The sequence below is a fragment of the Mixophyes fleayi genome, chromosome 4, assembly GCF_038048845.1.
Source record: "Mixophyes fleayi isolate aMixFle1 chromosome 4, aMixFle1.hap1, whole genome shotgun sequence".
Taxonomy (NCBI): domain Eukaryota; kingdom Metazoa; phylum Chordata; class Amphibia; order Anura; family Limnodynastidae; genus Mixophyes; species Mixophyes fleayi.
In genome coordinates, this window is record NC_134405.1 from 198,810,213 (window position 1) to 198,834,576 (window position 24,364).

General features: G+C 36.5%; 1 protein-coding gene across 1 annotated transcript in view; it reads right to left on the reverse strand.

The window, feature by feature from the left end:
- Nucleotides 1–1,608: 1,608 nt before the first annotated feature.
- LRIG3 (leucine rich repeats and immunoglobulin like domains 3) overlaps nucleotides 1,609–24,364 on the reverse strand; it is a 28,736-nt gene continuing 5,980 nt past the window's right edge. Inside the window, exons 2-19 of the mRNA XM_075209098.1 lie at nucleotides 20,561–20,632; nucleotides 19,889–19,963; nucleotides 15,327–15,461; nucleotides 14,918–15,061; nucleotides 14,552–14,695; nucleotides 12,843–12,986; nucleotides 12,123–12,266; nucleotides 10,957–11,037; nucleotides 10,703–10,774; nucleotides 10,077–10,148; nucleotides 9,262–9,425; nucleotides 7,647–7,967; nucleotides 7,257–7,538; nucleotides 6,268–6,720; nucleotides 5,489–5,644; nucleotides 4,985–5,128; nucleotides 4,635–4,889; nucleotides 1,609–2,235 (exon numbers count right to left, since the gene is read on the reverse strand). Of these exons, the coding sequence (XP_075065199.1) occupies nucleotides 2,006–2,235; nucleotides 4,635–4,889; nucleotides 4,985–5,128; nucleotides 5,489–5,644; nucleotides 6,268–6,720; nucleotides 7,257–7,538; nucleotides 7,647–7,967; nucleotides 9,262–9,425; nucleotides 10,077–10,148; nucleotides 10,703–10,774; nucleotides 10,957–11,037; nucleotides 12,123–12,266; nucleotides 12,843–12,986; nucleotides 14,552–14,695; nucleotides 14,918–15,061; nucleotides 15,327–15,461; nucleotides 19,889–19,963; nucleotides 20,561–20,632 (3,088 nt within the window). The 3' untranslated portion in view covers nucleotides 1,609–2,005. The remainder of the gene's footprint in view (nucleotides 2,236–4,634; nucleotides 4,890–4,984; nucleotides 5,129–5,488; nucleotides 5,645–6,267; nucleotides 6,721–7,256; nucleotides 7,539–7,646; nucleotides 7,968–9,261; nucleotides 9,426–10,076; nucleotides 10,149–10,702; nucleotides 10,775–10,956; nucleotides 11,038–12,122; nucleotides 12,267–12,842; nucleotides 12,987–14,551; nucleotides 14,696–14,917; nucleotides 15,062–15,326; nucleotides 15,462–19,888; nucleotides 19,964–20,560; nucleotides 20,633–24,364) is intronic.

The window sequence follows — 24,364 nt, forward strand, 5'->3', positions numbered from 1 at the left end:
GAGGTATTGTGGCCTTGGTACCAAATTGGGTACCGGGCCCACTCCACTACGCAGTCCAGAAAGCTAACTCGGTGCAACGTTTTGGACTAAAAATAATATTGTGAGGTGTGAGGTGTTCAGAATAGACTGGAAATTAGTGGAAATGATTGTTATTGAATGTTATTGAGGTTAATAATAGCGTAGGAGTGGAAAACAACCAAAAAACAGGATTTTAGTGCTTTTTATGCTTTTTAAAAAATAAATCAGAACCCAAAACCCGAAATCAGAACCAAAACCTTTCGTCAGGTGTTTTGGCAAAACAAATCAGAACCCAAAACCTCAAGCTAATCAGAACCCAAAACACAAAACACTAAAAAGTGCCCGGTGCACACCCCTACATAAAACAATGCAATAAAACATTGAATAGTAAAATGCTAGACATTGATTTGCTCCAACTGGCAGTAAATGCAGAAAAAAATGTAGTAGTTATGGGCTTAGTCAAAAAGTGATAGTAGGCAGTAACTTGAGGTGACATAGACATGCTCACTCCTATCTCAAACGGCAAGCCTGCAAAATGTCCCTGAAATATGGGCATGTACCAAGCACAAAGTCTCATATTGGCAAAAAAAAAAGCCTTCATATTTTTTCCCAAGTATGTAAATAACCTTAATAGACTTCTATTGAACCATCTGTCTAGTGGTAAAAATGAATATGAAAAAAGTTGAAATACTTGCCATGCTTTACCAAAGATAACAAAGGACCTACCACATGAGGGTATTCTTGTGTATTCAGTATAAAAATGTCTCAACATTAAAAAAAATATATAATGATTGGCTGTTTTTTTAAAAATTTAGCCACACGAGTATGTAAGTGGATCGTTAAGAGATTTGGTCGCTTGGTGGCTCAACCTCTGTATGGCCAGCTTAAGCTTTATGAATATTTGGTCATCATTGGCTCCTAGTAAAATTAATAGAATACATTATTATGAACATTGGCACTGCAAATAAAATGGCTGCCTCCACTCTGTGAAGGCAAAAGGTCAGCCCAAGCCATGCTTTTTTTAATTGTATGGTGATTGATTGGAGGTCACATTCAAACTTGAACACACACTGGAGTTTTTTTGTCTAATTATTTGGCCAATTAGGAGGCATATTACCATTGGGTCGGAAGTCGGGTTAGTATGTATGTAGCGATTCTAAAGTGTCGACTGACGGCTCATCTGGTTGGTCGTACTGTTTAATATTTTCCTCCTAATCACCCAACGATGATGTATAAATTTCAGATCGTTCCACGAGCAACTGCTACTTCCTCGAGCTGCGTTTCCTGTTAGGGCGTGTGTTCACGACAATATGGCTGTGCCCGGACGGTTGGTCTTTCGTTAATCGTCTAAAACGTGACTAGTGTGTATGCATTAATCGCTTGAGCGATCGGACTTCAGTCGAAGGTAAAGTCATTGTAGAGAACACGTCAGTAGGAACATTTCAGGGTGTATCTAGCCTCAAAAGAATAACTAAATGAATACCCCCTCCCCAAAACATTGCACTGAAACATATCTAAGTATATTTCCTTGTATGTAACACTTACCTACCTAGTATCCATAACAAAACTGGATTGTTTTTATGGAAACACTTTAAGAACACATGACAGAGCTTTTTTATTCCATATATTGTGCAAATTTACAATACCTGCAAGGAGCCAAAAGACAAGGCTTGGCAATGTCTTTAAAATACATTAGTATTAACTTTTCATAGAAAAATCTGATAATATAAAAATACAAAAATATTATATCACTATTTACAATTTTTTAAATTAAGGCTGTCATTTTTGTTTTTAGACAAAGCTCTAAAATAAGCATATACATTTTTATGCAAAGCTTTTGTTTGTTTATTGCAGATCTGATCAGTTCCTTAATCCGTTTCTGTGGTCTTGGCATCAATCTTAAGTTTAATAGAACTATGCCTCTTCTTCGTGGCTGAGGTAGCAAGTTAATGTCTTTGGAGTAAGAAATACAACTAACGTGAAGTTGCTATGTATCCAGGTCATAGCAGTAAAATGTAGGAGTCCTGTGATTTTCAGAAAGGTTTTGTTTGTGGGACACTATTCCAGTTTCATCTGAAATAACTGTTGTTGGTTCTTCTTTTTGGCAGTCCAAGTGTATATTCAAAGAGGAGTGTTCACTATTATGGGATGTCACATAACCCATTGTCTGTTGAAATGAATCAGGAGAGGGCTTCCACATAGACTTCCCAAATGTGCCTGTAAATTAGGAAAGAAAGGGATTGTTAATGCAAATAGTGTTTTTATAAATCTCTCCAAATGGTTACTACAATAGACTATATAACGTCATATAGAAGAGCAGGTTGCGGGCTGCCTGTACATACATGACCACCCACCACCTCTATCTTTTTTTTTGTAGGGGTTGCTGATCTGTGACACCCTCCCATTTAAACAATCAAATATTGATAATTCGGTGCGTTGGGCAGTACGACACATGACTGAAAGTTCTAGAACGTAGAGTATATATTCATATGGCTTTTGACGGTACACCTCTGCAATCTCTATATATCCATTATCACAAAACATTACTTCCTTAGTAATGATATTCATAAGAGGGAAGCTACAACCACCAAAAAAGTGCCTTTAGCATCAATTTTGGAAGGAAGCCAATGAGAAAACAAACCAAGGTCACATGTGTAACAATGGATTATATGGGCCATAATGTGAGAGAACAGAGGAATAAAAAATGCCTTGTTCTTGTGATGTAAATGTATTTAAAAGAACAATTAAAGATTATATTACTCTTAATGAGGTGACTAATGATATTTTGTAACTACTGGCTGTGAAATGCCATTGTATACCAAGAACCTAAGGTTTATAATAAGACAAAAAGGTAATTAAAAAAATTGTTAAGAACCTGCCTTAAAATTACACTTCGCAATACAATATATAAAGAAATCCCAAGGAGATGAAACAAGACTTATTCAGAACAGAACATTTCCAAGAGAACAAAGCATCATTAAAAAACAATACAAAGTTAAAGTTGTTCCTGACTCTGGATAGAAGAATTTATTTATACTATCGGAAAAAATAAAGAGAACATAGGATGGAAAAATCAAATACAGATTGAAACCACACACAAGCACTGCAAAACATACATTTGTAACACCAAAGGGAAAAAGAATCATATGCTGCTGGCAAATTTTATCATTGTGAAAAGAAGTGTGTCAATAGTTTTAGAATCATTCTTAGTGTGTATGTGATTACTATTCATTTAGCAAATTATTTTTTTTTTTTAATGATTATATATGGGATATTGAAACCCTACTGTAAATTATAGCAGAAATCACTGAAGCATTCAGTAACCATATAAAGGCACAATGCTATGGGGCAGTGTGCTTCTAATAAAGATCATGAATAACCAAAGTGATTTCTACACGTGTAATCATTTCCAGTAGAGAAAGTGTTTTTCCTTATAGTTTACAAGTTTTCCTAATGAATTCGGAAATAACATGAGAACTCACCCTTTACATACATATTATACAGGGGTTTTCACATATAATGTATTAGCATCACTTTTGTATTAAATGATTGTATTCAGTTAGTCCACTACAGTAACCAATAAACTATAAGCTTTTAAGCTTTAAAATGCTAAATAAAATAACCTATTAGAGCACACACTAACTAATTAAAATGAGCAGATTCTTGTTCTAAAAACCCTTATTGTTTATTTAGTTACGTATCAATTTGTTGCCTTGTCAATGACCTTAGCCAACCGTCCCTCCCTCTTGCCATGTAAGAGATAGAAATATAATAGATATTAAAAATGGCAACATTTTTTAAAGAAATGCATGAACCTTACAAATGCAGGTCTGGGGGATGGAAGAGAAGGTTGTTACAGTAGTTCCAAGGGGAGGGCTGGCAAATTTTAGCCCAGGTGGAAGACTTGACTCAACAGCCTATTAGCAACATTTTAAAGGAACAAAATGCATGTGGCCCAGTGACCCAGCCCAAGGTAGCCTACCATGGGACCGGCCTGGGGGGCATATGCCCCCTGCCCAGTCTGCCCCTGGTGGTTCCTTTCTGTCTCGCTTACACAGACTAATCCTTGGGATGTGAAATACTAAAGGTTTATCTAGATATGTCCAGGACGCTATCACCAAATCATAATGTGGTTTCAGTTCTAAGAGTACTCCAATGCTGGGGGGGATTGGGGGTCAGCAGCAGGCACAAAAAATACACATCCAGAGCATTCCTATGGTTCATCTGTGTGTTTTTTACAGTCAACTTATAAGGAAATATTAACTTAGTAAAATGATAAATGAATGACTATTAACTGACAAACATTTTGTTTAAACTTTTTTTGCATTTGCAAAAATATGTTAATTTACTTAAGACGCAGAAGAACAATATTAACTATCAGGATAAGCTAGAAACAGGTCAGGAGGTGCAGAACTTTGTCCATATCCAACCTATTTAGCATAAAACTGTCAGATATCGGTGAACACAATAAAAGTATTGGGAAGTGATATGATCATCAGCTCATCAACACTTGCTTTCTGGACATAAGTAAATTACAACTAGCTTTTAATTATGTCCACATTATTTCACAATAAGTTACTAAGAGCCATCACGCCGCCAACTTTCCACATACTTACCCATATATGAAGTTTTGTCCGGATTGTTTTTCAAGCCAAAAAGGTCCATATCTGAATCTGTTGTAACTCGGTTATCTTCACTTTGATTGCAGATGGAGCCAACTAATCCATGGACAACAGGAAATGCTCCATGGGTATCAGTGCTTTTGATAAAAGGTTCATCACATTGTTGTGTATATGACCCAAAGTCCTTTTGCTTTAAATTATCAGGTTCATAAGCATTTAAGTTTTCAGATCTTTGATCTGGATTGTAACCTTCAAAAAGAAAAAATAAGTAAATAAATGTGTGCATTAGATACAACCTCAGCGCAACTTAAGTTGAACAGCAGCTGCTTGTACTGTAAACTAACCTGCATGATAGGCTTCACACCCTTCAGGGCTATAAAGATTTCCCTTTAAATATAATGAGCTCTGCGCCCCCATGTAATGAAAGTGAAGGGGATCGGTTGCTCCTTCTAAGTCAGTTTCACTTCCATTATCCAAATGGCAAACTCCTGTAAATAAAAGAATAATACATGGTAACATGTTCAGCTATATCTAGCCAAATTATAGGAGTAAAGAAAAGGAACGCTAAGACATACTGAATATTATTATTTATTAATATAAATAATAATTATAATGCAGCAGGTGTGAAAAAATCTAGACAGTCCTTCTTACCCAGCAGCTGACAAGGTAATGGTCAACAAATAACAAATGGGACATCCATTCATTAAAGAAACATTGAAGGTGCTACATTAGCTGTTCAGACCGAGTGGATTATGGTAATGGTGTTGACCATCACCTTCTGCAGGCAAAACACATCATATTTGCTAGTACAAGAGAGTACAGAGCGAGAGGATCAGGTAATATCATACCATTAACATCTCTTTGCTGTAAGAAATAACCACTCATGGAGGAGGTTATGAAATGGTGGCTTCCATTTTCAGAACAGATGTATCCTTCCTGTCTCTCTGCTAGAGTACCTTGAGAAGATAAGTAGCTTGGAGTATCCACAGGTAGGTTTGTCTCATCTGTAAAATGAAGTTTTGCAATAAGCATTACTAAATAATAAACTGCAATATAACAATACAATGTTGAAAGGTAACAAAAATAAATTTACAATACAAAACATTGTATAATTAATTTTCCATGTTTAGATTTTTTTACATTTTGTGAAATTAAATTAACTGGCACTGACCAAATTTGTGCACAATATAAAATGTGCTAAACAGAGAAGAGTCCATTAATAATAACAAATCAAACTTGCAAATAAAAGTGCTGCCAATTTTATAGATGTTGTCACTAGACTTCTAAGATTTTAATTTAAAGAGTTATATAAATTAACTTAGCTTGCAGCTAAATATTGTGTATTTAGCTCATATATAGATTTTGTATGAATTGTTGTGGTTTTTAGAAGTCTTATGAAAAATATAAGTGCTACTGTGTAAGTATTTTTACTGAGCACACTGCTGTTTGAAAATGAACCACAAACCCTTTAGAAACCAAACAGCTGGCCTGCCAAACTAAGTTCACTTTGTAACATATGCTTTTCAGATTTGTGTCTCCTTCTAAGCAATGTTGAATGCCAGTCCAATTAACCAAAAGTGAAAAGTAATGGCTTTTATTTCCTGGCTTGATCTGCCATCATACCCACCTGTGTTTGTAACACTGCAATCCTCATTCCTTCTCCGTGTGTGGTATATGATGACCACCCACACGAGGGAGGTTCCCACCACACAGCAAACCACTGCTATAATCACAACACCAACCGTGGCCCATCCATCATCCTCCAAGGATGGTGTGGCATTAGCAGGGGAATCGCAAGTTGGATTAGGAATAACAGAAAGATGAATGTTGCCTCTCTCAGTTCCAAGTATATTGGACATCTCACAAGTGTATTTTCCAGCATCTTCAAAGTCTGTGTCCACTAGAATCAGAAGCTGATTCCCTGCAGCGAAGAAATGCCTCTCCGTTACAACCAATGGGTTGTCATTCTTTGTCCAGTTTACTTTTGGTATAGGGTTTCCACCTGCAATGCATTGCAGGACTGTGGTTTCTCCTTTGGACACAGTTCGATCAACTAGAGGGCGCAGAAATGATGGAGTCTCTATATTGTTGAGAGAAAAAGTAATGTTATTAATACGATACTTTCCTAAAGTAAACAAGAATAGAAATATTATTTACAATGAATGACAGTACAATACCAATCTTGGAAAAATCCTACTGTACCCTCCCCCCTCAACCCTCAACTTTGACCCACTATTGCCTACTTTAGTATGTTATATTCTGTCTTAGCATTTCATTGTATATAACACTAATTCCTTTTGCCTATTTCCCAGAATACTGCCTTTTCAAAGTTTAAGTAGGACCCCAAAGGCCACAGTCATGTCCTTGGAAATGGTTATGCCAAGGTGGACAAGTCTCATTCCTTAAAGGAGTGATTCAGGGGAAAACTTTGGATGACATAAATGCTCCAGCATCAATAAGAGAGCAATGCATAAATGAGGGAACATTTTTCATAAAGACACTAAAAATTCTATAATGTTTACCATACTAATAGTACTGCTCAGGCATTGGCTAGCTGCCATCATTTTATATAGCTTACAACGCTCAGTTATGACAAAATGTGTAAAAGACACTTGCCTAGTACGGTCAGTGTGGCATTGGCTGAAATGGTCCCTGCACTATTCTGGGCCGTACAGCTGTACACTCCAGTGTCCCCAATTTTGACGTTCACAATAAAGAAGACGTCATCTTCCGGCATTACATGCATCCGTCTCTCACGAGCTGCTGGAAAATCTGTGCCGCCGTTTTTTTGCCAGGCTATCTGCGGTGTCGGGTGACCAATGGCAGCACATTCCAGTCGAGCCGTTGACCCGGCTCGAATAGTGAGGTCTATAGGCATCTTTGTAAATGAAGGGAGCACTGAAAGAAGCCACAATAGATTTATATATAAACATATATACACACACACCTGAAGAAATTAAATCAGAATTAAAACATGAACATAAGTCGAGAGAGAAGAATACATACTGTTAACGGTTAGCTTGGCCTTGACAGAGTACGAAGTTCCAAAATGATTGGAAATGACACATTGGTATTTTCCTTCACTGATGAACTCCACATTCCGCAGCCTCAGGATAGTGGTATACTCCATCACATCTCCACTTTGTACCCGCAGATGAGCATAACTTTCCATCTCTGCATCAAGCAGTAACTCATTGTCTTTTTTCCATGAAAAAGTCATTGGGGAGTCACTGCTGCTGGCTGCCGAGCATATAAAACTCACATTGGAGCCTTTTATTGCAGACTGCGTTTCAGGCTGGACAGTGAACTGTGGTTTTGGAAAATCGTCTACATTATAAGAAGACAAAAGAAAACTTCAATGTATATAAAGTATATATTATATATTGTATATTATAATGAAGTCGTTAAGCTTTGCAAAAATGGCAAGCTGAGGGTCTTCAGCTAGGGCATGTTTAACTGTGATCATAATACTATTATAATTAACATTCAGTCCTTCAAAACAGAAAATATGAGACTAGGGTCCATTTCAAAACAGATGTTTATGGTCAGTTTTAGGTAACTTAAACTATTTTATTAACTATATCTACACAGTGCTGTTTCCACATCTGGGACCTGATTCATTAAGCATCTTAAATTAAGAAGTATCTTATTTTAGTCTCCTGGACAAAACCATGTTACAGTTAGAGATGAGCGGGCTCGGATTCCGCTAATCCGAGCCCACCCGAACAGTGCGGATCCGAACGGGATCCGAGCACTGTTCGGATATTTCCGGCGGGCAAAAAATTGAAAACTAGGCTCTGTCGTCCAAGTCTCGCGTCGAATCTCGCGAGGGGTGGGAGGGAGGGCCCAGAACAATTCCATCTTGTACCTCTATTTTTGGCATTATGTGCTCAAGCTACCTCGGTGCAACCTTTTGGCCTAAAAACAATATTGTGAGGTGTTCAGAATAGACTGGAAATGATTGTTATTGAATGTTATTGAGGTTAATAATAGCGTAGGAGTGAAAAAAAAAACCACAAAACTGTTTTTTAGAACTTTTTATGTTTTTTTCAAAATAAATCCGAATCCAAAACCTTAAATCCGAACCAAAACCTTTCGTCAGGTGTTTTGCGAAACAAATCCGAACCCAAAACATCAAGCAAATCCGAATCCAAAACACGAGACACCAAAAGTGGCCGGTGCACATCCCTAGTTACAATGCAAGGGGTGAAAATTGGTTTTCTGTTTTGCAAATAAGTTAAATAATGACTGTTTTTTCATGTAGCACACAAATATCAACTTTACATTTCAGTGTACAAATAAGCTATCAAGTATTTGTGTGCTACATGAAAAAACAGGCAGTATTTAACTTATGTGCAAAACAAAATACTAATTTGCACCCCTTGCATTGTAACATGGTTTTGTCCAGGAGACTGAAATAAGAAGTTTCTCAAGTTAAAATCCTTAATAAATCAGGCCCCTGATGAGGAAACATCTCACTTATCGCTCCTCATTATAATGCATATACCTTTCTGGATAAAAACCATAAAAAACTAAAAAAACATTCTGCTTAAAAAACATGCACATCAATTACAACATTTAGTTTAAAAAAAATGAAAGTGAGAATGTTCTAAAAACTTACCGCACACAAATCCTTCAGCACTCACAGCAAAGATACTTTTGCCTTTGAGACTTTGGGGATGTGCACAGTTTGCATTTACGAATGCTTGCAGTTTATTTTCGGTTAACCACTGAGGCAGCCATTTTAGTTGACAATCGCACAAAAGACTTGAAGTGTTAAGGTGTCTGTATCAAAAGAGAAAAGGGATGCAAGTTAGATAATTAATAAATATCACATGAAGGTAGGTTATAAACTTGGAAACCTGTTAAGGAGACTCCCACATGAAAGACAGGTCAGAGATAGCATTAATATCAGTCAAGCAATCATCATCATTATCACCATTTATTTATATAGCGCCACTGATTACGCAGCGATGTACAGAGAACTCATTCACATCAGTCCCTGCCCCATTGGAGCTTACAGTCTAAATTCCCTAGCACACACACACACATACACATACACAGACTAGGGTCAATTTTTGATAGCAGACAATTAACCTACTAGTATGTTTTTGGAGTGTGGGAGGAAACCGGAGCACCCGGAGGAAACCCACGCACACACAGGGAGAACATACAAACTCCACACAGATAAGGCCATAGTCGGGAATTGAACTCATGACCCCAGCTCTGTGAGGCAGAAGTGCTAACCACTTAGCCACCGTGCAAGCAATTAAAGAAAGCAACTGAATAAATGTAAACTGTGTTATGTATTTCGCATTCAGTAACCATAACCCTTTTGTCAGATACAGGGAATATAATTTAAAAGTAGGACAATAATCTGGCCCTCCAGGAAAACACTTATTACTCTACATTAAGTTTAAATATATATCAACTTACAGTTGCTGAAGCTTTTTCATCTGAGAGAATGCATTACTCTGCATTGACACAATAGCATTGTTACTTAGATCTCTGTGTATATAAAGAAGAAAAAAATATTGTTAAAGTGCACATTCACATAATTCAATGATTATTCAATAGGGAAATAAAGCATTAATGTAAAATTAATTTTAGACCACTAGAAGTTATAAAGATATGGCCACCCTTAACTATGAGAGAAAAGGCATACTACAATTTACATCACCTATGTGTCTCACAGCTGGTATTTTGGTGACCACTGGGGATTTTTATTATCATTATCATCACCGCCATTTATTTATTATCTACCGTAAACCAGCCTGGAGAAAAGCATTGCTTTATGAGGGATCACTAGATCTTCCTCTTTATGTGTCTGAAATTTAGGAAAAGAGAACTGGCGATTACATACGATGAGAAATACATTCTAGCCAATAGGACGATAGTGTGTCCCATACAAGTACTTATACCACAGTAAAAGCAATACTTAATTTCTAGCACAAAAATAAAAACATTTTCCATAAAATGCTGCAATAGAAAAAATAAAAATCTAGAAACATAACTTTCTTCTTCAAAAATGAAAAGGTGATTACTGGAAAGCAATTACTTACAAGTATTCAAGTGCATCCAACCAAGAAAATGCCTTTTTTGTTATCGATCCTATACGATTACCCTGAAGCATCCTTAAATTAAAAACAAAAAAAAATGTTTAAATTGATGAAACTTGCATGTTAAAAAAATAAAGACTAATTGTTCACTAGTAACCTCAGAAAAGTTCACTAGTAACCTCAGACAAATTCAAAAGCTGCATATATAAAAGTTATATTAGAACAATGTAATTATAAACCAATACTAAACTACTTACAGTCTTTTAAGTTTTTCTAGTCCAGAGAATGCTCCATTCATGTCTTCAATGGTCCAAGAAATTTCATTATTCTTTAGATCCCTGTTAAAAGATGGTGTATGTTATAATGGGATGTAATTGAAAAGTTTAGGCAAATATTACAAAAAAAAGAGTCAGAAGAGTCCTATAAAATTGGAAGATACCATATGCATATGTCTTTTCAAGAACTAATCATGTTTTCAAGTACTGAATCCACAAGTATTGTTACTCCAACAACAAGAGGTGAGGCTACATAACCCTAGGCAATGATAACAATCACTAGATCTTGGAACAGACCAGCAATTGCCCTTAGTTGACCTCTCTTACATAACAAATGATACCCATGATTGCTTCCCCCCTGGCGAGTTCTTTGGAGGATAGGACAATGATTATTTACTAGCAGTTTGCATAGCTCTTCCTCTAACTTTTTCCTATTTCCTTTAAGTTCAGAATGCACAACAAAGGCCAAATGTAGAATGTCATAATTACTTATACCTGAATCTGAAAGAATTTTTGTTAAATAGAACCTTAAACATTCACATAGAAATTGTGGGAACTAAAGGTAAAAAGGGTACATTGCAGAGCAATAAACTTAATTTCCATTTTGATGTGTATTATAAGCCTCATTTGGTCACATGCACAAAGGGAATTGCTTCCAATTGAGGACAGCTGCAAAGCCATTCGTACATTTCTAGGGTACTTTCAGTAAGCCAATGTGATAACAGCAGTAACAATAATTTGCATTTATAAAGCATACAAAAAATGTAGAAGATGAGGAAAAAAAAAGTGTGAACAAAGCAACTGAATTGCTAACAAATAAAAGTATTAAACATGTCACAAGATAGTAAGACTGAAGCATTAACAGTAAATGACTTCATCAAAGTTCAATCTAATCTACACAAAAGGCATGGATACATGCTGTACACACTGATTGAAATGCAAATAGGATCACATTCATTACTTCTAAACAAGATTTTCCTCACAAGTCAATCTATGGTCAGCATGAGCTTTACTTTTCCATTGATCTCTGGAATACTCAATACCTCCTAGCACTCTCATTGTTAGAGAACACAGAGGTGTTCCACACTATAGTTATCAGACAAATAACTACCTAAAAAACATGCTTTGTAATATCACAAGACACTTACAATGTGTTCAAACTGGACAGTCCATGGAAAGCACCATCCGCGATATTACTAATTTGGTTTTTGCCTATTAACAGTCGACCAAGTAAGCTTAATCCCATAAAACTTGATTCATCTAATCTTGTTAGTTTATTGAAGGTCAAGTCTCTGCAAAATAGAAATAACAAGCAAACCTGTTACTCAGTACCCAGCATTTGCTACACATATATTTCATACTTGCCTACTCTCCCGGATTTTTCCGGAAGGCTCTCGAATTTTGGGGAGTCCTCCCGGAAGAGTAGGCAAACCTCCCGGGTCCTATAAAATGCTGAAATTCACAGTATTGAATAGAGAGGGGTGGGCTTAATCATGTCATTAAGCCCCGCCCCTGCTATCCAATGGCGTGAATTGCTGTAATTTAAGTGGGGCTATAGTGATGCAACAACGCTGCCACGCCCCCTCCTACCCTCTGTCACATGACTTGTACTCCGGCATCTCACGGAGCACAGATTTAAAAAATTAGGCAAGTATGATATATTTTCATACAGGACATTCTTAATTGAAACAATATGCATTATAAAGAGTAAGTCTGAATAACAAATAAGCCTAAGTGAAGTGAAAAAAAAAAAATTAGCCTTAGTGAGACTGTTTTTAGAAAAAAAAAAAGTTAAAATCTGTGGTAAGAAACTCATGTTTTGGCATGAAATCTGTACTAAAAACTGGAACTAAATAAAAGCAACTTACAGCTCACTGAGTTTTTGGCAAAACTCCCAGGCATCAGGGCTGATCTTGCTGATGGCATTCTGGCTGAGATGGAGGTTCTGTAACATAAGCAAGCCATACAACCAGCCTCGGCTAATCTCTGTCAGATTATTATGATCCAATTGCCTAAAAAAAATGAAAAGATGCAAACATAAGGTGAACCGATTGCTGACTGAACATGTGATACAATCCAGATAATAATACTATAAAGTTTCCCCATAACATGTTGGATCACTAGATAGATACCAAGAAAGGACTGTTCTACAGATCAGGTCATGTGACACTATAAAAACATTCCAAACATGGCTCTAAGCTTTTCTTCCAGCAGTGTCACAACAAAGTCTGTCCAGATTGTAACAGTACCTCCTAGTTTGCAATATGCAAAATATATCAAAAGTTAAAATGATTTCTGATAAGTTGTCTGTGTATTTTATTTATACTTTATTTTTGCCATGGTATTAAATAAGCACATTGTATTAGATTGTAAGCTCTTTTGAGCAGGGTTCTCATTCTTTTATTCTCCTGTTTGTGAAAATGTTTAAAAATATGTAAATTGCTATAAATATATTTTGTATTAATACAACAAAAATATATTATGCAGCACTTTACAGAGAATGTTCAATCATTCACAACATTGCTTGTCCCAGTGAAGTATACAGTCCATCACACACACACACTAACTAACCTACCTCGTTGGTATTTTTTATTTTTGCTTTTTATGACTGTGGGTGGAAACTGGAGCACCTGGAGGAAACCCACACAAACATGGTCCCACAGATGATGCCCTGTTTGGAATAAAACCCATGACACTAGCGCTGATACACAGCAATGCTAACCACTGTGCCAGCCACATGCCCCGTATGTACTGTTTACTCTGCACAGTGCTGTAGACTTTATAAATAAAATATCAAATCATAGCAACCAAATGGGGCTTAGCCTTTATCTGTGTACAACAAGATTGTGTAGTATAATTCCCATTTTATTACAACATCATTTCAAGACTAACCAAAAGGCAATAATTAAACTAGCCCCAATATAATCACTATTTTGAAATATGTGATTTTTGAAGTCAAAATAATACATAGTTAAATACATAGGCAAACCGATGGGGGGGTTTCCTAGTGCCTGAAACCCCCTCCAAGCCTGGGGCACTGTATAATTGAGGTGGTTGGACCCTGCCCCCGCTTCACATGGCTCTGCTTGAAAAGGGAGAGCTGCGTGCACCTAACAGTAGTGCATGCAGAATTGTCCAAGTATATTTATAGGGATAGGAAGAGTTGGAGAGCAGCTAAGCACTGTCTAAAATTATAGCCACGCCCCCATGCATGCTGGTCACGCCCACTGGTGGTGTGGTGTGGAAACACCCCTCTACAAATCCTGCGTTTGCCCCCGAAATACATACATAAAATGCATGCTACAGCTTTGACTTTAGCTTTGCATGTTTCAACCAGACATCTACTTGAGGGTAATACATTAAAATAAATGCCTACAACTTAAAATCAGCAAGTAAATTATTTTGGAGTAGCCTAGATAGGTTGAAAGTCCTGCTAAATCTAGCCTTAAGCAATTTCAATGCAAACAAATACCTTATTGGTTTCTTTAGGCTAAATAACATTTGAGCTGTTTGTACCATCCCTGCCATAATCCCCTGTATACATAGAGCAAAATTCTGTCATAGAAAAGGGACTTACAGAACTTCCATATTACTCAATCCCCAGAAGGCCCCGTCCATAAGCCGTGTGATTCCATTTCTTTGAATATTCAGAGACTTTAAAGCATCAAGACCCTGGAAAGCGAGTCCATCAATGTGTTTCATCCGGTTACGCTTCAGTTCCCTGTAACATAAAACAGAAACGCCTGGTATTATACAATTTTAGAATAACAATACAATCATTAAATTAAAATAAATCCACCAGTTTTTTACTAAGTGTTTAAAAAGGTCTGAATTTTATAGAACTACATAGCATACAATCCCTTTGGAGGCTTATTAAAATTACTGGGCGAAAATTTACTAAAAAGGCATACTCTTAGTCAATATAAACTGGTTATATTCTTACAGATGCTGCAAATTGGAAAGTTTGAACATCTTTGGTGGGATGTGGCCAATCCGATTTTTATTGAGTTTCAACACTTGTAAAGTAGGGGATAAGTTGTCAAATGCACCAGATTCCATTGACGTTATAACGTTCTTATTAATGTACCTATAAAAAAAAAGAAGACAGGAATTAGATAAAACATTCACTAATCTGAAGATGTTGTGTGTAACATATGCTATTCACTGTCATTGAGTTCAATAAAACACAGGTCTTAAAAATACAGCTTCTGCTGTGCCCAATCCAACCACAGGATCAGACTTTATCAACAATAAAAGAAAAAAAAATTGAATGCATATTACATTGCACACCCCCAACATACATATACGTATTAATGTACAACAATATTATATAGCCAATTGCAATCACTCACAAGTATTTGAGTCTCAGTATAGGAAATGATGGCGTTTTCAGCTCATTAATAAGATTGTTACTCAAATCTAAGGTTTCCAATGATTGATAAGGTTCCAGATGTTCTGGCAAAATTAAATCAATCTTGTTGTTGGTCCTGAAAACAAAGAACAAACAAACAAAAACAAAACAAATTAGAAAAGAAGCCTATGCCAATGTACATATTCAAAGATCAGTTTAAAAAGCGCCACTTTCAAAGTCACTTATATTATATGATACTGAATCTGCTGCCACATTTCAATGCCATCAATGGGTCCCGTACTGTACTAATCTGAAAGGTAGCTTCTTTGCAGATAATTTAGTACAAAACTAACACTTTAGGAAAGGATGAACAATGTTTTCATGAGAGCAATAGTTTATAGTTGTTTGAAAGGGATGCTACTGTATCTTGAAAAAGTATATGGTATTTCAATCAATGTTTATTTTTACCTTGGAATCTCCGTGTGCAGGTCTAATGGTGTCTCTATAAAGAGTCTCACATAGCTCTGTGTTTACCTGGTGATCTGGTATACATCCACATGGGCAATATGTCTTAGCTTCTAAGGGGCAATGCAATTAGGTTTCCGTTCCCACGGGAACGCGACGCGAAGTGAATCCACGGTACCGCAATAACGTGGATTTTTGTGCGCACCCCATATGGTTGCGTAGGAAAAACCTCGTTATTGTGGTACAGTGTTACCGTCAATACTGCGCAGGTTCCACTGTACCGGAAACCCCATAGAGACATTTACGGAGGAATTCAATGCCGTGAGGATGTACGGCTGCGCTCAATTCCAGGTACTGCAGTACCTGAACATCGCTGAGTTTCTTGCGCACATCTATGGGGTGCAACGGCTAAAACAAGTAGCGATTATTGCCAATGTAAATCAGTGTAACGAAAACTTGCATCGTTCTACAAGCACTTGCATGTAGCAACAGAAAAGAATTGCTAATAAGAATTTCAAGATAAATAAGGACAATAATTTTAAGTGGACAAAGCCCAGTAGTGGCTCAGGTTACCAAGCCTATAACAGGAAAAGAAAAAAAACAAAAAAAAAAACAAAACACAAAAACATACTGAGCTATGTAACTATTTCAACAATGAAACTGTACAAATTTAGCCGTTTGTGCGAAAACTATGTCCACTTTAAAAGCTCTGACTAAACATAAACAACACCTTTTTAACAAGTGGGCTGTTTTGAGAAAAAAAAGTTAAGAGCAATTGATTCTGAAGGCCAAAGAAAAAAGCTTGGCTAGAACAGCTGTGTTTTATAGTCGTTCACATTTGGAATGGAAATTTTGTACCATGACTTCCTGCACAATTTCAATAACGGTTTAGAAGTTAAATGGTTTCAAAAACAAAAAAGCTGGATGATTACAGATGGCATATTACTATTATTTTAACACCATAATTAAGGCCAATTTTGGCACACAAAACCGTAATAAATGATACAGGTGTATCTTCTCGAAAAAGTAATGTTCAAAACCAGCAGGGCACAATACTGGTTTATTAAGGAGGTAATTACTGACAAGGCGTTAAAGCCATAAATTACGCCAGTGATAAACTTTCCTTTGCAGCATTGCTTGTTACAGCAGGGGCCAGCAATTTCCTGAACTGCACACCCTCTAAATTGCAGCCTGAAAGTGTTCAGTTATAATCCAGCCTGGTGCACAGTGACGCCTTTGTGCACCACTTTCTTTATAAAACACAGATATTTTGTATGCCTGAATGGATAATGGATTCTGTATTACAAAACATTAACATGATCTAATGTCCTCAAATAAAATCAAAATGGTTTCCAGAAAACAGCATTATCTTTAGCAGGCTTCTGCAAATTCACATTATAGGCGCTGCATTAATTAATTAGATCAAAAATAAATAAATAGATTATATACTTTTTACACTAAAAATTCTGAATAACTTTGAAGTGCATTTAGGAGTTTTTTCAACTAGCAATTTATAGATACAACTTTCAGAGCAAGACAAATTACTTTACGGCATGTTGATCAACCACGCTATCACACATGCTGGTGCCATGGCTTCTATTCCAACTAGGGCACTATAGGTTTGGAGTGTGTTTGTTCTCCCCCTAGGTTTCCTACGGGTGCTCTGGTTTGGGGTATGTCATACTTGCCAACTCTCCCGGAATGTCCGGGAGACTCCCGCATTTCGCGAGAGTCTCATGGATCTGCCCATTTCCTAGTGAAGTGGGCACAATTAGGTCCAAAACGCCACAATTCACCGGGAATCGCGGCGTTAGGCCCTGCTAAAAAGATGACGCGTTTGCGCCATTACGTCACGGGGACGGGTCCAAAATGACGCAAATTTTGGAGCCCCGCCTCCCATCACGCCTACCTCCCCCGGCAGGCTCCCGGAAGCCAACTTTCAAAAGTTGGTAAGTATGGGGTATGTGTATTAGAGAATTTAGACAGGAAGCTCAACTGGGGCAAGGACTGATGTAAAGGACTAAATATTTTCTGCAAAGCACTGAGTAATATGTTGGCACTATATAAAAAAAACATCACTAAATACAGTTATTACATTTTTTTTTATTTTATTTTTTTTAGAGATCCAGCACCCAAATACCATTTCAAAATACCAACCAGTTATTTGGAATGGTTTGAAATACATTTTAAATACGTATAAAGAACTTAAAAGAAGTGTATAGAACAAATGATCGCAAAAGCCAATATGGCGTTATGATTTATTACATATTACCAAACATACTACTTAAGTTCCTCTGCTCAGTCCGGTGGCATTGATTTCCAATGCGTTTTATCCAATGATTGGAGTCATCTACTCAATTAATAAGTGGTGGAAGTCAACAACTGCAGCCATAGCTCACAGTTAAACAAGAAATGTACACCTGGCTACTTAACCTTAAGTAATATGTGTAAAAACTCAAAGTAGCAGTTAAAGGCATTAGAGAAAATAAAACCACCTCATTCTTTGCAGGTGGAAAGGAAAAACAGTCCAGCACACTTAGAATTTGGCAGATGTAAATTCATTTAACTGTTTTACATGTTCCTAGACAGGCTACATTCTTATGAATAGTAAGGGTTTCAATTTTTTACATCTTTTGTGATCTCTACATACTGACAACAAACAGGTTGCAGTTTCTACAATGGCTCTTTATTTTCTTGCCAAAAGATTGCATTTCAATTTAAAAACAGTTATTCTCAACAACTGGATGAAATATAGGTAGAACATTTAAGGAGTTAGTAAAAAAAAAATAAAAAAAAAAAAATATAAAGATACACCATTTTTTTTTTACATACACTGTAAAATAAAATGGAATTGAAGTTTATTACGCTTTTAATTAGAAAATATAAAAAAAAAATATATTCATCATCTTCATTTATTTATATAGCGCCACTAATTCCGCAGCGCTGTACAGAGAACTCATTCACATCAGTCCCTGCCCCATTGGGGCTTACAGTCTAAATTTCCTAACACACACACAGAATAGGGTCAATTTTAATAGCAGCCAATTAACCTACCAGTATGTTTTTGGAGTGTGGGAGGAAACCGGAGCACCCGAAGGAAACCCACGCAAACAAGGGGAGTACATACAAACTCCATGGTTGGGAATTGAACTCATGACCCCAGTGTTGTAAGGCAGAAGTGTTAACCACTGCTGCCCTGCATATTGTCTTCTTTAACTTTTGCTTTTTAAACTGCTACTTGATTTTGATTGTAGAATGGGCAAAACAAATACTAGGTATATTTTAATGCAACACATTTCAATGTTTAAAATTGCATTTCATGAACTTATACTATGTGATCAAATGTTGATACCAAATTGGTTCTATATAGTGTATACACTTAGGGACTCATTTAGAGTCGGACGCAAAGTCCATTTCAGGCGCATTGTACACATTTCCACTGACGCGCATGCACAATAAGCATCAGTTCCGTCTGCTTTTCAGACGCAGTGTACACTTACGACAGCTTGCGTCTCAGTACGAGTGAAAGGGTGGAACATGGAGTTATGTAGCCGTGACCATGAATAATTTAGGTACTATGGGTGTCTACCCGCAAAAACAGCCCTAGACGGATCAAGACACAGACGGAACACACATCAAAAAAGACTGAAAAAGTGCGACAGGAATTATGTGCCGCAATGTAGTTAGCTAGCTGTGGGAATTGGTCGCAGCTCAGTAGGGTATTACGAGTGGAATGCAACAGGGGTTGCATGCCACTGGTAACACCCTACCAAGCTGCGGCACACTCCCACATGTACGTCTTAGATGCACATTGCGTCTGACCCTAAATGAGGCCCTTAATATGCATTTCTGTTGTGTCAGATCAAAATTGTTATGTATGTATAGCAGCAATCACTAATTATTTGATCATCTGAGCAAAAACTATTGCATTTTTAAAGATGTCATTGCATTGTGTGCCTCAATTGTATATAAATGTACAGAAATGTAAGTGTTTGGTCAGACACAGGGTTGATCCTACTATGGTCAACTTAAGTATATAAAGTGATTGCTAAATCACCATACATTTAAATAAAGCATATATAAAATAACTATACTTACAAGGAAAGGAGTGTTATATTTGCTGACAAAGAACCAAGATTGGGAATGATCTTCAGGTCATTTCTATTCAATCTCCTGTTTAAATGAAACACATTAAAAGGTCATTTATGGGCATAATTAACAGGAATTCAAAATAAAACCCTAAAGCATGCCCTTCAGGTGCATATATAGAATGAATATAAAATAATATTACACAGCATTATAATTTAAAGAGCCCTTCTTTGAGTATTATTCACACCTATCCACTGTTACTGTGCTTTTCAGACGGTAACCAATGCCGGAAGAACGTATACCAAATAAAAATAAATAGTTTGCATGGTTTCTTAAAGTATTTTTACCATTATTAAAATTTGGACATTGTGTTTACACTTTTAGAACATGGCACAACCTATTTCTCATGTGTTAATGTGCACCACCAGTACAATGGATTGTATTCATAAAAGTGCAGCACATGAAAAGTTCAGAGAAAACATGTTAAGATTCATAATTAAAAACCAAACTAAAGCGAGCAGTATTTTCCATGCATTTTAGCCATTTACTCAGGGCACATATGTGAATATGCCTTAAAACGTTCAATTCTTTTACACTTTCACAAACAAACATAGTAATATAAATCATTTTTATAATCACAAAGATTCCAAGCCTGATCACATTAAGAGTTAGAAAACTTACAATTCACGCAGATTATGGAGGTGGACCATTGAACTAGCTTTGATTGAAGAAAGTCTGTTGTGGCTTAAATCCCTTTGAAAGGAAGAAAAAAAATGCTCAGAAAAGATTATGCAAGAGACTGTTCTATTGTTCCCTCTCACAGTGGAGGCAGCCATTTTGTAAACTCAACCAACATTCCCAGGAAAGCATTTTCTTAAATTCAGTAGAAGCCAGTGACATCAGTAATATGTTATTATAAATATATATGATATATGAATTTACTGAGAACCAATTTGTTGGTTTCCAGTAAAGCTGTATATAAGCCAAGTTGTATATAAATACTAGTTCGGCCTACAAAATGACTAGTTTGGCCTACAAAATGACAGCCTTCATTGTTTGGTAGATTACTTTTTGTGTTTACATCAAAGCACTGGGAGAGCATAGAACTCTAATCACAGCAAAAACAAAGAGGTTAAAGACAAAAGGAGAGGTGTCAATAACAGTTTCAGGGTCATCAATCACTTAAATAACGTTTAACAGGTCAGTTAAGAAAACACTTTTCATTGGCTATAATTCTAACATGTTTTCCTAACCAACATATGGTCAATTATAGTTTCGAGATGTACACAGCTTGTTCGAAAAATACACCTTAAGCATTGTTTGATAACAATTTCACTTGCGCAGCATTAAAACTATGTAAAATTAAAATACCATTACTCATCTCTTGAATGTCAATGTTTACAAAAATCATGTCCGTCCACTTCAAATAAACGGTGGATAAGAATCAACTGTGTGAGTTCCAGAGTTTTTAGCTGATTATTGGCCCAATCAAAATGATAAAACTACTGTTTGGCCTGATATCGCATTAGTGTGTGCGCCGCAACAATGGACTATTATCGTTCCAAATCGTATCGTTTCATTTGATTTTTAGACCGGAATAAAAAAATCGTTCAACGATGGAACGATGTTGTTACACTTCTGCTGTTTGTATGCACTAACAACCAGTAGTGTCCATAGAACACTATGGAGTGTGCAGAGTCAGGATCTTTGCAGCTGACTGTTATAACAGATGAAGAGCACAGATCAGAAGGTACATTTTGTAAAACATGTACAGTGTGTACACATAAATCAGAATGCTGATAGGGACTTTTTTTTTCCTTTCTGTCGTTGGTAAAAAATTGTTAAAGAGGTCGCATTGGAAGAAATTTTCTGTAGTGTGTATCCAGCCTAAAAGCTGCAATGTAGTAACTGAGTACAATGCCTCTAGACAAGTTGTCAGACACATTGAAGTAAATGTGCAGAAGACAAGCATTTGTGACTTAATACTTAGAGTCATCACATTTACTGCCAGTTACAGATTGTCTTGTAATTTTGAACAATTAAAAATAAAAAACAAAAATGAGAAAGTCGAACAGATTCAACCAAGTTCCAAACCGGCTCGACCATGCAAGTTCAAATCGGTGTTTATGGGCAATTGAAGTGGGATATGTTCAGGGCCTTTAAACAGGTGACATTTTCTATTGAATTTCAAACAAGTTTGAATTTTTTGAGCATTTCTAGTATAACGATATTACCAAGCTAATTTCCCTCCCATTTGATAGTGTTTCAGCCTTTATATTATATCAAAGGACATCAGTCTGAAATTTTATTATTCTATATCGCTCACTAAAAGCAACAATGCCCTTGTTTGGAATACTGGTCACTCAAAGAGCTTATATAAGGCAACTCGGTCCTTATTAACAAAACTACCACAAAAATCGGTCCATGTGTCTAACTCAAGATGATCAATTAAACCAATTTAAAAAAAATAAATCACTTGGACCAGATATTTATTATTTGTACAAGTCGAGAAATCCAAATCAACTAATGATCACTAATAGACTTCATGAAGATCCCTATGGTATTATTAGGCATAATCAGGTCTGCCCTTGGGTGACCAACATAACAACCTAAAACCTTACATTGTAAAGGGTCCAAGGCGGAGGATGTGACAGTCCAGCACAAATGACACTGGCTCTGCTCACTCACTGCATTATTTCACTGCAAGCTTCCTCTCCACAATAAACATACTAAAGATCTCTTCACTAGTAGGCTTAATCCATGGAGAAATATGCAGACACTTCAAAGATGATGCTAATCACCACTTCACTAGTTTCCAACAGTACTGATGAGGATTAAAAGGTAAGTAATGATGACCCTGCTGCACTTTGACAACATATTCTCCAAATACTTAATTTAAGGATTTTAAGGATGACTAATTCTAAGGTTTTGTCCATAAACTCAACACCACAATATTTACCTAGAAATCCTGAGTCTCCGGTCAAACCTGTAAAATTTCCAGGTTCCAGTCATTGAAAGATCTATACAAGCAAATAACCAGCAGCAAAAAGTTGTCTAAAGTTTATGCCATAAATAACTGTACAGAACAATACAAATGTGTACATAGAGATGTAAATGTTAGAGCCCTTTCTCATTTCACACTGATCAACACAAATTCAGAAAACTAACTATTAAAGTTTTATGTATGTGTATGTTAAACAGTTAAACTAAAATTTGCAAGGGAAAAGAAAATAAAGCTTTGCTCCGATCACATTACATCATAATATAGACTTTTGAAAGCAAATGGAATTTTTCGTGTTATCCCTCGCATCGCTTATTCCACTGTATGTAGCACTACATGCAGCCAATTAATGAAATCCAGATGAAGCTGGAGACAGTCAATGAAACCATGATTTGGAATTTATTAACATCTGATCCATGAACAGGCAAAGAGGTGCTGACTTAACATTTTCTAATGAATAAACATGCAACAAACCAGCAGCCTTCATATCTGCATATGAAACTTCAGCAGTCCATATTTGAGGCCTTCTAATAATATAATGATATAATATATATTTATATATAGTCTACGGGCCCGAGTCATTAAAGAGAGTAAAGCATAAAAAAGGAGTAACCTTGTATCTGGGCAAAACCATATTGCATTGGGGGGGGGGGGGGGGGGGGGTAAATGTAAAATGTGGGGACAGATTTATAGTTGGGGTAGGGCGTGTCCTAGATCAACTTTAAATGTCAGTGTACAAATAAAGCTATTATGTATTTGTGTGCTAAATGAAAAAACAGCCAGTATTTAACTGATGTGCAAAATAATAAACTAATTTGCACCCCTTACATTGATTAACATGGTTTGTCCCAGAGAACATCTACTCCTTTTTTTGCCTTACCGTCCTTAATGATTCAGGCCCTATAAGTATAGTTTAAGATGTATTATGTAGAGCATGCATCAAGTACAAAAAAAAACATGCAAATGTGACCAGTCATGCAAAATTGTGCAGTAAAGGAAAGTAAATCTTACAATCACATCCCCCCCAACAAAAAAAAATAGTTTCAGGAAAGAAAACAAAAAAAACTTGCAATTGAAAAAAGATTCTTGCCTAACCACCAACCTCATGAAGAGGTGAGAAAATCTGTTCTCAAGGGATTAAAGGTGCACACACAAAAGAACAGAGCTTTTAAACCTAAAAAATACTGCATGATGGACCACAGTGGAGCCAGACACTTTTACTCTAAGGCCAAGCCCCCATCCATCTGGATTCCATCACTGCAGCCACAAGCGTAACAAGTTCCATTAGGCATCTAACAGGCTCTGGTATTTTAACACTAAAAATATGTACAGCTCTACAATTTTACATGAATCACACATACAAAAAAAAAAAAAAAAAGATCACTAGAAGGATTTTACAGCCACTGACACCAAGTGAGCAAATGCCACGCTCCTCAAAATCACTCATTTAAAACACAACATCAGCTACCTCAATCGTGTGAATA